The sequence below is a fragment of the Chiloscyllium punctatum genome, chromosome 13, assembly GCF_047496795.1.
Source record: "Chiloscyllium punctatum isolate Juve2018m chromosome 13, sChiPun1.3, whole genome shotgun sequence".
NCBI lineage: Eukaryota > Metazoa > Chordata > Chondrichthyes > Orectolobiformes > Hemiscylliidae > Chiloscyllium > Chiloscyllium punctatum.
Window position 1 is genome coordinate 90152723 of NC_092751.1, and position 14295 is coordinate 90167017.

The following is a 14295-nucleotide window of genomic DNA, read 5'->3' on the forward strand; positions in this document are numbered from 1 at the left end:
CTCGCTGAGCTGGAAGGTTCATTTTTAGATGTTTCATCACCATACTAGGTAATATCAGTGAGCCTCCGGTGAAGCACTGGGGTTAGTGCCCCACTTTCTATTTGTGTTTAGGTTTTCTTGGCTCAGCAATGTCACTTCCTGTGGTGATGTCAATTCCTGTTCTTTTTCTCAGAGGGTGGTAAATGGGATCCAAGTCAACGTGTTTGTTGACAGAGTTCCGGTTAGAATGCCATTCTCATGTATTTCTCGGTTTGGCTTGTGCTCGGATGGATGTATTGCCCCAGTCGAACTGATGTCCTTACTCATCTGTAGGAAAGGATACCAGTGAGAGTGGGTCATGACTTTTTGTGGCTAGTTGGTGTTCATGTATCCTGGTGACTAGTTTTCTGCCTGTTAGTCCAATGTAGTGTTTGTCACAATTCTTGTAAGGTATTTTGTAAATGACATCTGTTTTGTTTGTTGTCTGTATGGGGTCTTTCAAGTTCATTAGCCGCTGTTTTAGTGTGTTGGTGAGTTTGTGGGCTACCGTGATGTTAAGGGGTCCAAATAGTCTGGCAGTCATTTCCAAGATATCTTTGATGAAGGGGAGAGTGGCTAGGGTTTCAATATGCATTTTGTCTGCAGACTAACCCAAGGAAACCTGAACACATTAATAGAAAGTGGGTCACTAACACCAGTGCTTCACGGGAGGCTCACTGATGATGTTACCTAGTATGGTGACAAAATGTCTGAAAATGAAACTTCCAGCTTAGCGAGCAAACTTGCATCCAGAACCTCAACCTGAGCTACAAATCTTCTCAAAACTCACTAACCTATGGTGTGGGCCTAATTGGAAGCCTTCGGAAAATCCAAGTACACCACATCTACTGGTTCATCTTAATCAATGCTCTGCAAAACATCCTCAAAATGCCAAGGGTTCCTGGAGAGTGGTCAGATCTCTGAACTCTGGCCAATTGACTTGCTTAGTTTAGGGATGTAACTGTTAATCATAATGCCACTACAGTTTTGATTAGATTAGATTAGATTATTTACAGTGTGGAAACAGGACCTTCGGCCCAACAAGTCCACACCGACCCGCCAATGCGCAACCCACCCATTCCCCTACATTTATCCCTTTACCTAACACTACGGGCAATTTAGCATGGACCAATTCACCTAACCTGCACATCTTTGGACTGTGGGAGGAAACCGGAGCACCCGGAGAAAACCCACGCAGACACGGGGAGAACGTGCAAACTCCACACAGTCAGTTGCCTGAGTCGGGAATTGAACCCGGGTCTCTGGCGCTGTGAGGTAGCAGTGCTAACCACTGTGCCACCATGCCGCCCACCAAGTTGTCCCTTTTAAGATCTTTTGGTTCAGGTCAGAGCAAGGAATGAACCTGGGATCTTCTGGATGTGTATCAATGAGAGATAGAGATTAGTGGAACTGCAGGAACAATCAAAATAAAAAAAACATTTTACTGAGTAGCTGGAGCAGTGTGTTTTGTTGTTCGGCTTTGCTCAGATCCAAGAGTAGTGGGACCGATCAAGTTTGCAAAAGTCTTGGTTGTTGGCAAATACCATCTTTTATTTAAACATGGTCATTGCTAGTTATGTGCAGGGCAAAACTTCAAACAAGGCTGCATCTCCTCGTGATCGTGATTTTGCATTATTTCCCATCTTAGTTGATTTAATTTCCATATTCACTAACAACTCTTTACACTCCATATCTCAGGCCACTTTGGGTGCTTTTAGTTAAAAAATCACAACACCAGGTCCAACAGGTTTATTTGGAAGCCTGGAACACTGCTCCTTCATCAGGCAGTGCTCCGAAAGCCAGTGCTTCCAAATAAACCTGTTGGACTATAACCTGGTGTTGTGTGATTTTTAACTTTGTACATCCCAGTCCAACACTGGCACCTCCGAATCATGGGTGGTTTTAGTTCTTTTTATCATTTGTATTTGAAAATATCCATTTTGCCATGCCTCAGTAACAGGAAGCAAGATCTTCTGACTTTTGCATTGTAAGGGTTATTGCGTTTTTTAGTCCAGGCTTTTGTATGTCTTGTGATCTACCTCCATTTCCTGTCACTTCTCTTTGATCCTTGCTCATTAAGTGCTGCCACATCCCTACCTTAGTAACTGACACATTTTCACATTGAAGATGGCGGTTCCCTTTGTGTATTGTCTTGCTGTGAACTGTGGAGGCTGGGCGATCTGTTGATTTGTGCTTGAAGAAGGCTTCAGAGTTCATAATAAGGTGCAATGTATGTGGCAATTAAATGATAATGCAAGGCTCAACATTGTCTTCCGTAAACATGTATCCTTAAGTAAAGTTCGACTGTGTTTTACTTGTGTCCCTCTCACTGGTGAGAATAGAATACTTTCAAGGGAGAGTGGATACTCAATGTCACTAGACCATTTGGGATGGGTTGCCCTATTTTTATTTCTAAATTTTTACATATGTATTTATTTTTGTAGCACATTAACTTTTAGACAACTGTTGCTTTTCTGTCTCTCACTTTGCTGCAAGTGACTCGCATTTTCTTTATTTCAAGATACAATGGTGAAAAACGTCCAGGCTTTCAAAGTCTTGCAATTTGTATTTCTAAAAACCACCAGTTCCTGCATCTCGTCAATGATCCTGAGCAGCATTAAAAAGATCTGGAGCTGGGACAGAGCCAACTTCTTCCTGTTGGAATGGACACAACAGACACTCTTTCAGTTCACTGAGGTGATATACCTCAAGTCTCGGCCAGTACAGATTCAATATTTTCAGATGCTGCGGTGTGTTGTTATCGACATGTCTTACATTCCCCACGAAGTCTTTTCAAGAGTGCAGGCCATAATCCGAGAGAACCTTTCTCCAGCCTGTGCCCTGCTGGCACTGGAGTGTGTGCTGGACATTGCTAAACATGACCCATTGCTCACCATCGTGTTCAGAGAGACCAGGCTCCTGGAAATGCTCCTGACACAGCTTCAGAGATCTGGAAAAATGCTGAGGAAAGCAGGTAACAACTCTCAGATGTTTGAACCGCGGTTTTCAGGGTTAGCAATTTAGAAAATCAGTCTGCCTAGGTGCATTGGATTGCTTGCATTCCAGTAATAATCAGCAGGAAGAAGAACATTCATGAGGCCAGATTTTCCATCTGATTAATTTTCAAACTAAAACACAGAGTGGAATCTGAGCTCAGTTATTAACATTAATTTCTCTTCTTGATTTGCTTTGAATTACTAATTGGGTTGCAGTGAAAGGATTGTGCTGTTTTGACCCACTCTGATCCCATGAGTACCACTGGTTCTAGAGCTAACTTGGTGAGTGCAGACTGACTGTTGGAAAACCCAAATGGTAGCATTTACAGTCCTCCCTCTGTCGTGCATTCCCTTCCAATGATCCATTCCAGGATTTCAGTCTTGCTGATTTTACCCTGACCGTTTTTTACCTGAGGAATCAGAAAATTAGTTGATTGGAATGGACAAGATTTCAGGATAGTTCAAGAATTGTGGCTCAGTGTTTAGCACTGCTGCCTCACAACGCCAGGGACCCAGGTTCGATTTCACCTTCGGGTGACTGTCTGTGTGGAGTTTGCACATTCTCCCCATATCTGTGTGCGTTTCCTCTGGGTGCTCCAGGCTCCTCCCACAGTCCAAAGAGGTGCAGATTCGGTGGATTAGCCATGGCCAATATATAGTCCCAGGGATAGGGTAGGGAGTCGGTTTGGGTGAGATGCTCTTTGGAAAGTTAGTGTGGACTCAATGGGCAGAATGGCCTGCTTCTACACTGTAGGGATTCTAGAATGATCTCCAGGCACAGCTAGGTATTCAGAAACACACTCTTCCTTTATGATCCCAGCTGATGGTACTAATAGCCGAACCTGAGCCCAGGATGAAATCTGACTTGATAGATCAGACTTTATTTTTGTTAATCACGGAGGTGGATAGTCACAGGAGGCTGCAGATTTTCCTTAAACATACATTTATTACACAAAAGAACAAGCTTTAAAAAAGTTATCTCAACACAGAGGACAGTTAACAAGATTCAAAAGTCATGGCAAAGCAAAGTTTTAACCCACCTTCCATTGCAGAGACTCCGATTGAGAACGTTTTCATGCCTAACGCAGCTCCTGAATCTACTTAACTGCGCCCTGACAGTGTCTTTGCCATGGACTGTGGAGACCTTTCTGCTGACATGAACTTTTTCACAAACTCTTGGACCAAAACCTTACTCAAGGGGTTGAACCTGCTTGTGATCTGTATGTTCGTTCTCCGTTCTAATAACACCCCCCCCCCCCCCCCGATTTCTGATTAAACTCTCATGATTGGACGTTTCACAATCTAAACCCTTCTGCTGAGGTAACTGGTTCTAGGGCTGCCCCAAATAACCTCTTTTGGGAGAGAAACTAAACTTCCTTCTAACCTGTTTAGAACTGAATGAAAACCTTGTTCAAAACTAGATTTTTCTGAACTGAAAACGAAGGTGTGTTTACCCTGATGAGGGGCTTATGCCCGAGACATCGATTCTTCTGCTCCTCGGATGCTACCTGGCCTGCTGCGCTTTTCCAGCGCCACACATTTCGACTCTGACTCTCCAGAATCTGCAGTCCTCACCTTCTCCTTGCATGTTTACCCTACCTATCACAAACACGGCAGATAAAACTTCTTTCTGTTAACTCTGCAGAGGGCCACAGGTCCTGTCCTGATAAAATCTTCAATTTAAATCACCCTTCTGGAAGGATTGTCTGGCCTTTGTTTTGTTTTGGAAAAAATCGCAAACCCCTCAATGACAATGACCAACACTCGCCTGTCTCTATTAAATACAGATTCTGAAAGTAATATTAATAAACCGCTTATCATAAATTCTCTTCTGAATGCTTTCATTTGTTAGTTATAAAGGTATCCGTGATGGGGAACATTGACTAGAAAAGCACTGTTAAGGATTTAATGACAGGCATAGGAAGGTTGGGCAAAACATCAGCACAGTGCCAGGAATAATGCAACCAAAATTAGTAAACCTATTCCTGGGATTAATCAGGATCATAACGATTTTGTTAATTTCCAATAAATGTGTAAGGGTTGGCTTCGGATTTGGTCATTTTGTTGTTCTTGGTGTTTCCTGCAGGAAACAAGGCACCGTCCAGTGAGCAGCAGCACCAGAGGGAAGTCTCGTGCCTGATGTTACAAGTTGTGGCCGTTCTGCTTCAAGGCTCTGTGAAAAACATTGGTGCGTCAATGTGACATTCTTCATCTTGGGGATCCATATTGGAATGGCTGCCCTTTCTGTAGAGCATTGGCCCCCAGCCAGTGGCACGCACATCCAATGAAAGAATAGTTAATAAAATGGACTGGCTGATAAAATCAGTTTACTGGCTTGGTGGTGGTGGGCGGCGGCGCAATGCCCTTGCTCATCCCTAACTGCCCTTGAGAAAGTGATGGTCACCTACCTCCTTGGACTGTAGCAGTCCATAAGGTGTAGGGACGCCCACACTGCTGTTAGGAAGGGAGTTCCTGTTTTGGTCCCAATGCCAATGCAGGAATGGCAATGTAGTGGTTTGTGATTTGGATTAGTAGTTTGGAGGTGAACTTGGAAGGTGGTGGTGATCCCACACATCTGCTGCTGTTGCCCTTTTGTGTGGTAAAGATCACAGTTTAGAAAGTGCTAGTGAATGACTCTGGATGAGTTACTGCAGTGCATCTTGTAGACGGTATACACTGCTGCCATGTACATTGAAGGGAGTGAATGTTGAAGGAGACGGATAGGGTGCCAATCAATTTGGCTGCTTTATCCTGGATGATATTCAGCTGCTTGAGTGTTGTTAGAGCTGCATCCATTTGGACAATTAGAAGGTACTCCATAACACTCCTGACTTTTGTTTTACTCTTCCATGGCATGTTGGTTGGGCCAACACTAATTGCCATCGCTAGGGCAGTTAAGAGCTAACCATATTTCTGTGGGTCTGGAGTCACATGTAGGTCAGACCAGGTAAGGATGTTGGATTTCGATCCCGAAAGGACATAATTGAACCGGATGGTTTTTAAAAAAATATATAACAATTATCAATGGTTACATGGTCACCATTTGATGAGCTTTTAATTTCAGACTTTTATTGAATAAAAAATTCTTCATCTGCCATGATGGGATTTAAACCCATGTTTCCCAGAACATTTCCCTCTGATTTCTGGAACACTGCAACAATAACATTGCTGTGATGTTTTTACCACCTCTCCCCTGATCTTTGTATCTCTCACTTCCTTTGAAAGGTTCCATAAAAACCTATCATTGTGAACCTTGCCTGTCTCTATCACCTTTGGTTGTTTGATGTCAAACCTTGTTTGTGAATCACTCCTCTGAAACACGGTGGAATGTTTTAAAGGGGCTACGTAAGTGCTGCTTTATTCTCCTATCCCAGCTTTTTACCCATAGCCCAGCAAACAAAGCGTCTTCAAGTGCGGCATGGTGGCTCAGTGGTTAGCACTGCTGCCTTGCAGCGCAAGGGACCAAGGTTCGATTCCAGCCTCTGACAATTGTCTGTGTGGAGTTTGCACATTTTCCCCGTGTCTGTGTGGGTTTCCTCCAGGTGCTCCAGTTTCCTCCCACAGTCCAAAGATGTGTAGGTTAGGTGCATTAGACAGGGGAAATGTAGAGTAATGGGGAATGGATTTGGGTGGGATAATCTTCAGAGAGTCGGTGTGGATTTGTTGGGCCGAAAGGCCTGTTTCCACACTTTAGGGATTCTATATTCTGTTCTTGCTATATAATCTATGAAATGTTCCTCTATAATCTGCTTCTTCTATCCTCTCGAGTAACATGTTTCAGATCTTGATAGCTCCAGCTGCAGAAATTTCTCCTCATTTTGTCTACCACCCTTTTTTTCTAATGTTTTGAAATCTACAATCTCTCACCGCTAACACATTTGCCATCAAAAACCTGTTTTTTGTCCCCCCCCCCACCTCCATTTGTTCCATTGAAATGGATAGCAAGAGTTTTCATATGAATTTAATATGGAAAAGGGTAAATAAAGTGAGCATTTGTTTGCTAGAGAGTGAGAATGGAAGGTTAATAGCAGATAAGGAAATACCAGATGAAACAAACAAATATTTTGCTCCTGGTTCGTGAAAAGCATAGATCTAATGGCCGTAAATCAGGAGGTGAAAGGGGGCGAGAAATGTGGTGAAATTACAGTCTCCAGGGAAGTGGTACTGAGTGACCTGAGAAGCTGGGGGCTGACAATTCAAGTGGACTTCATCTTTGGGTCTTAAGGGGTGGCTAATGAGGGAGCAGATGTAGGTGTTAATCTTCTGTTATTCTCTAGATTCTGGTAAGTTCCACTGGACTGGAAAGTAGCAAATATAATTCCTCTACTCAAAAAGGGAGGGAGACCCCAAATTAGGAAACTATAGGCCAGTTAGCTTGACATCTGTTGTGAGTAAGGTAGTAAAATCAATCATTTAAGGAGTCTGCAGCTGGTCACTGGGAAAAACCCAAGGTAATCGGGAACCATCGGTGTGGTTTTGTGAAAGATAAATTGTGGTACTCAACTCATTTAACAGATCTTTGAATGAGTGGCATGTATTGTGGATAAGCGGGAACCCATTGACGTACTATACTTGGATTTCCAAAAGGCATCAGGCAACAAAAGGTTAATCTATAAAGTAGGAGCACATGATCCAAGGGTGACAAATTAGTCTAGATAGAAGATTAAAAACGGAAAGAACTGTGGATGCTGGAAACCAGAAGCACAAACAGAAATTGCTGGCAAAAGCTCGACATGCCTGGTAGCATTGGTGGAGAGAAATCAGAGTTAATGTTTCAGATCCAGTGACCCTTCCTCAGAACTGATGGTGGCCAGGAAAATGCTGTTTTGGATGCAGAGTGCAAGGTGGGGGAAGAGTGGAAGGAGTAAATGGTTGGTAGAGATAGAGTCCAAAGAGAGAAGAACAGTTGGACGAAGGATTGAGAACGATCAGGCTCGGAGAATGAATGGCTACTAATGGGGGCTGTTAGGGGCTAACATTGGGTTGTATATAAGAGCAGACTATGTGATAACAAGTCCAAGTGTGGTTCTAGAAAAGCACAGCTGGCCAGACAGCATCTGAGGAGCAGGAGAATCAACATTTCGAGCATAAGCTCTTCATCAGGAATGAGGGGGTGGCCCAAGGGGACTGAGAGATAAATGGAAAGGGAGTGGGGCTGGAAAGAAAATAGCTAGGAATGGAATAGGTAGATGAAGGTGGGAGTGCTGGTGACAGGTCAGAAAGGGGGGGGGGTGGAGTGATAGGTGGAAGGAAGGTGGACAGGTAGGATAGTTCAAGAGGGCGGTGCCCTTGGAAGGTTGGATCTGGGATAAAGTGGGGGGAGGGAAAATGAGGAAACTGGTGAAATCGACATTGATCCCGTGTGGTTGGAGGGTCCCAAGGCGGAAGATGAGATGTTCTTCCTCCAGGCATCGGGTGGCTAGAGTATGGCAGTGGAGGAGGCCCAGGACTTGCATATCCTTGGCGGAGTTGGACGGGAGTTAGTGTTTGTCCACGGGGTGGTGGGGTTGGTTAGTGCGTGTGTCCCAAAGATGTTGGATCAATGTAGATTTCACCAGTTTCTTCATTTCCTCTCCCCCACATCATCCCAGATCCACACTTCCAACTCGGCACCACCATCTTGAATTGTCCTACCTGTCCATCTTCCTCCCCCTGTATCCACTCCACCCTCCTTTCTGTCCTACCGCCATCACCCCCCCCACCTCCCTCTACCTATCGCATTCCCAGCTACCTTGCCCCCAGCCCCACCCCCCACTTATCTCTCAGCACCCTTGAGTCACCACCTCATTCCTGATGAAAAGCTTATGCTTGAAACATTGACTCTCCTGCTCCATGGATGCTGCCTGACCAGCTGTGCTTTTCCAGCACTACACTTTTTGACTCTGATCTTCAGCATCTGTGGTCCTCACTTTCTCCACATGATAACAAGGTCTGGTATGTGAGGTAAGGATATGGGAGAAGCTCAGTCTATAGTGATTTCAGAAGGCTGCAGAGTCCCCAAGTGGAAAATGATGTGCAGCACCTGCTGAGCTTTTCCAGCAATTTCTGTTTTTGTTTCTGGAGAGACGATTGGCTGACTGGCAGGAAACCGAGTTTATGCATAAATGTGTATTTTTCGGATTGGAATGATGTGGTACATAAGATCCTGCAGGGGCCTGTACTGTGGCCTCAACTTTTTACAAATTGTGTCAATGACTTAGATGAGGGGAGTGAAGGCACCATCACCAATGACAGAAGGATAGGCGGGGCATTATGTCATGAAGAGGATGTAGGACGTTTCAGACTGATGTAAATGAATGGGCAAAAAGCCAGCAGGTGCAGCATAATATGAAAATGAGAACTTGTTCACTTTAGCAGGAAGAATTTAAAAAATCGGATTGTTTCAATGGCGAATGACTGCAGAATTCCAAGGCATAAGTGATCGAGGTGTTTTCGTGCACAAAAGTTAATGTGCAGGAGCAACAATTAGGAAAGCTAATGGAATGATATTCTTTAGTATGAAAGGATCTAAACATTAAAGTAAGAATATTAGATTAGATTACTTACAGTGTGGAAACAGGCCCTTCGGCCCAACAAGTCCACACCGCCGAAGCGTAACCCACCCATACCGCTACATCTACATCTACCCCTTACCTAACACTAGGGGCAATTTAGCATGGCCAATTCACCTGGTCAGCACATCTTTGGACTGTGGGAGGAAACCGGGGGGAGAACGTGCAAACTCCACACAGTCAGTCACCTGAGGCGGGAATTGAACCCGGGTCTCCAGCGCTGTGAGGCAGCAGTGCTAACCACTGTGCCACCGTGCCGCTCAATATTTGTGTTCCCAAGTAACCCATAGATGTATCTCACTGAATAACAACCCAGAATTTAGTCAGGATCACAAACAGTGTAAATTCACAATGTCTCAGAGGATACAGGTCCATGGAAGTTGACCATGGGGTTTATCATGCTTAAGTTATACAGCACCAACGCGACCACATCTTAAATACTGTATTCAGCTTTAGTCACTTTGAACACAATGGCAACTTTTACTAAATTGACACCTGAAGTGAGTGTGATGTTCATTGAGCAAATGTTAAACAAACTGGGCTTGTTTTCACTAGAATTTGATAGTCTAAGGGGTGACTTAAAGTATATAAGATTCTGAATGGGGGCTTTTTGCGGCATAGTGGTAGTGTCCCTACCTCCTGAGCCAGAAGGCCCGGGGTTCAAGCCCCGCCTGCTCCAGACATGTGTCATAATATTTCTGAACAGGCTGATTGAAACCTAGTGAAAATACCTAAAGGGTTATGAATCATCTTGATAAGGTAGGTCAGTCCAGAACTCACTTATGGACAGATGAGGGAGACTTTTCTTTTTCTGACCATTGGGGAAATTTGGAACTCTGCCTGCCTCGGTCATTAAATATTTTTAGGATGGCAGTAGATAGCTTTTTGTTTGGCAGGGTGAAGGATGGGAGTAGATGGCAATGTGGAATTTGAAACACTGAACAGAGCAATCATGATTTTATTGACTGGCAGAGGAGACGTGAATTTGAAGAGCTTAATTCTCCCAATTTGCATGTTTGTGTTATTTTGAATAACCGAATTCTCTTATCTTCCTCTTTTCGTGAACTTAACTGCATTTGTATCAACCAGAAGAGTGGCTCAATATTTGTGTTCCCAAGCAACCCATAGATGTATCTCACTGAATGACAACCCAGAATTTAGTCAGGATCACAAACAGTGTAAATTCACAATGTCTCAGAGGATACAGGTCCATGGAAGTTGACCATGGGGTTTATAGAGTCAGAGTCATACAGCACGGAAACAGACCCTTCAGTTCAACCACTGTATGCCGACCATGTTCCCAAACTAAACTAGTCCCACCTGCCTGCGCTTGGCCCATATCACTCCAAACATGTCACTCACAGGAAATAGAGTCATAGAGATGTACAGCACGTAAACAGACCCTTTGGTTCAACTCATCCATGCGGACCAGATATCCCAACCTAATCTAGTCCCATTTACTAGCAGTTGACCCATATCTCTCTTAAACCCTTCCTATTCATATACCCATCCAGATGCCTTTTAAATGTTGTAATTATACTCGCCTCCACCGCTTCCTCTGGCAGCTCATCCCAGACACTCACCACCCTCTGTGTGAAAGAGTTGAGGCCTTGGGCCCCTTTTAATTTTTTTCCCTCCCACCCTAAACTTATACCCCCTAGTTTGGACTCCAACACCCAGGGAAAAGACCTTGTCTATTTACTCTATCCATGCCCCTCATGATTTTATAAACCTCTATAAGGTCATCTCTCAGCCTCCGATGCCCCAGGGAAAACAGCCCCAGCCTATTCAACGTCTCCCCATAGCTCAAATCCTTCAACCCTCGCAACATCCTTGTAAATCTTTTCTGAACCCTTTCAAGTTTCACAACATCCTTCCGATAGGCGGGAGACCAGATTTGCACACACTATTCCAAAAGTGGCCTAACCAATGGCAGCACAATGCTCAGTAGTTAGCACTGCTGCCTCACGTCACCAGGGACCCAGTTTCAATTCCAGCCTTGAGTGACTGTGCAAAATCCACACAGGCATTCTCCCCGTGTCTGCGTGGGTTTCCTCTGGGTGCTCTGGTTTCCTCACACAGTCCAAAGATGTACAGTTTAGGTGAATTGGCTATGCTAAATTGCCCATAGTGTTCAGGGATGTGTAGGTTAGGTGCATTAGTCAGGGAAAATGTAGAGTAATAGGGTAGGGGAAATGGGTCTGAGTGGGTTACTCTTTGGAGGGTTGGTGTGGACTTGTTGGGCCAAATGGCCTGCTTCCACACTGTAGAGATTCTATGATCAATGTCCTGTATAGCTGCAATATGACCTCCTAAATCCTATATTTAATGCTCTATCCAATAAAGGAAAGCATACCAAATGCCTCCTTCACTATCCTATCTACCTGCGACTCTACTTTGAAGGAACTGCGAACCTTGACTCCAAGATCTCTTTGTTCCCCAGGACCTTACCATTAAGTGTATAAGTCCTGCTCTGATTTGTTTTTCTAAAACGCAGTACCTCGCATTTATCTAAATTAAAATCCATCTGCCATTCTTCAGCACATTGGCCCATTTGATCAAGATCCTGTTGTACTCTGAGGTAACCTTCATCGCTGTCCATTAAGTCTCCGATTTTGGTTTCTGCAAACTTACTAACTATACCTCCTATGTTCACATCCAAATCATTTATATAAATGACGAAAAGCAGTGGACCCAGCACCGATCCTTGTGGCACTCCACTGGTTACAGGCCTGAAAAGCAGCCCTCCATTACCACCCACTGTCTTCTACCTTCAAGTCAGTTCTGTATCCAAATGGCTAGTTCTCCCTGTCTTCCATGAGATCTAACCTTGCTAACCAGTTTACCATGATGAACCTTGTGAAACGCCTTACTGAAGTCCCTATAGATCAGGTCCACCACTCTGCCCTCATTAATCATCTTTGTTACTTCTTCAAAAAACTCAATCAAGTTTGTGAGACATGATTTCCCTCTCACAAAGCTGTGTTGACTATCCTTAATCAGTTCTTGCCTTTTCAAATGCATGTAAATCCTGTCCCTCAGGACTCCCTCCAACAACTTGCCCACAACTGATGTCAGGCTCCCTGGTCTACAGTGCCCTGGCTTTTCCTTGCCACCTTTCTTAAATAGTGGCACCACGTTAGCCAACCTCCAGTCTTCCAGCACTTCACCTGTGACTATTGATGATACAAATATCTCAGCAAGGGGTCCAGCAATCACTTCCCACAGAGTTCCAAGGTACACCTGGTCAGGGCACAGGGATTTATCTACTTTTATGTGCTTTAAGACATCCAACACCACCACCTCAGTAATATGGACATTTTTCAAGATGGCACCGTCTATATCCCAACGTTCTATATCTTCCATATCCTTCTCCACAGTAAACACTGATGCAAAATACACGTTTAGTATTTCTCCCATCTCCTATGGCTCCACACAAAGGCTGCCTTGCAATCGATGAGAGGCCCTATTCCCTCCCTAGTTATGCTTTTGTCCTGAATGTATTTATAAAAACCCTTTAGATTCTCCATAGCCCTATTTGCTAAAACTATCTCATGTCCCCCTTTTGCCCTCCTGATTTCCCTCTTAAGTAAATTCCTACTGCCTTTACACTCAATCTCTGCTGTCTATACCTGACATATGCTTCATTCTTTTTCTTAACCAAAACCTCAATTTCTCCAGTCATCCAGCATTCCCTAAACTCACCAGACTTTCCTTTCATCCTAACAGGAATATACTATCTCTGGGCTCTTGTTATCTCATTTCTGAAGGCTTTCCATTTTCCAGCTGTCCCTTTACCTGCGAACATCTGCCCCCAATCAGCTTTTGAAAGTTCTTGCCTAATGCCCTCAAAATTGGCCAAACTCCAATTTAGCATTTCAACTTTTAGATCTGATCTATCCTTTTCCATCACTATTTTAAAACTAATAGAATTATGGTTGCTGGCTCCAAAGTGCTCCCCCACTGACACTTCAGTCACCTGCCCTGCTTTATTTCCCAAGAATAGGTCAAGTTTTGCACCTTCTCTCCAAGGTACATCCACATATTGAACCAGAAAGTTTTCTTGTACACACTTAACAAATTCCTCTCCATCTAAACCCTTCACACTATGGCAGTCCTAGTCCATGTTTCGAAAGTTAAAATCCCCTACCATAACCACCCTATTATTCTCACAGATAACTGAGATCTCCTTGCAAATTTGTTTCTCAATTTCCCTCTGACTATTGGGGAGTCTATAATACAATCCCAATAAGGTGATCATCCCTTTTTTTTCTTTCTCCATTCCACCCAAATAACATGCTTTGATGTATTCCCAGGAATGTCCTCCCTCAGTACAGCTGTAACACTATCCCTTATCAAAAATGCCACTTCCCCTCCTCTCTTGCACCCCCCCCCCCCCCCCCCCCCCCCCCCCCCCCCCCACTTTCTATCCTTCCTATAACATTTGTATCCTGGAATATTAAGCTGCCAGTCCTGTCCATCCCTGAGCCATGTTTCTGTAATTGCTATGATATCCCAGTCCCATGTTCCTAATCACGCCCTGGGTTCATCTGCCTTCCCTGTTAGGCCTCTTGCATTGAAATAAATGCAGTTTAATTTATCAGTCTTACCTTGTTCTCTGCCTGCCCTGACAATTTGACTCACTTCTTTTCCCAACTGTACCAGTCTTGGATTGATCTTTTTCCTCACTAGAGAGTCCCCTATCACAGTCAATTGTTTGGAACCTGATG

The 14295-nt window shown here is 44.1% G+C and overlaps 1 protein-coding gene across 1 annotated transcript in view; it reads left to right on the plus strand.

The window, feature by feature from the left end:
- Window positions 1–14295, plus strand: part of wdfy4 (WDFY family member 4) — a 312072-nt gene that overhangs the window by 35532 nt on the left and 262245 nt on the right. Inside the window, exons 10-11 of the mRNA XM_072583190.1 lie at window positions 2540–2992; window positions 5101–5202. Coding sequence (XP_072439291.1) covers window positions 2540–2992; window positions 5101–5202 — 555 coding nt within the window. The remainder of the gene's footprint in view (window positions 1–2539; window positions 2993–5100; window positions 5203–14295) is intronic.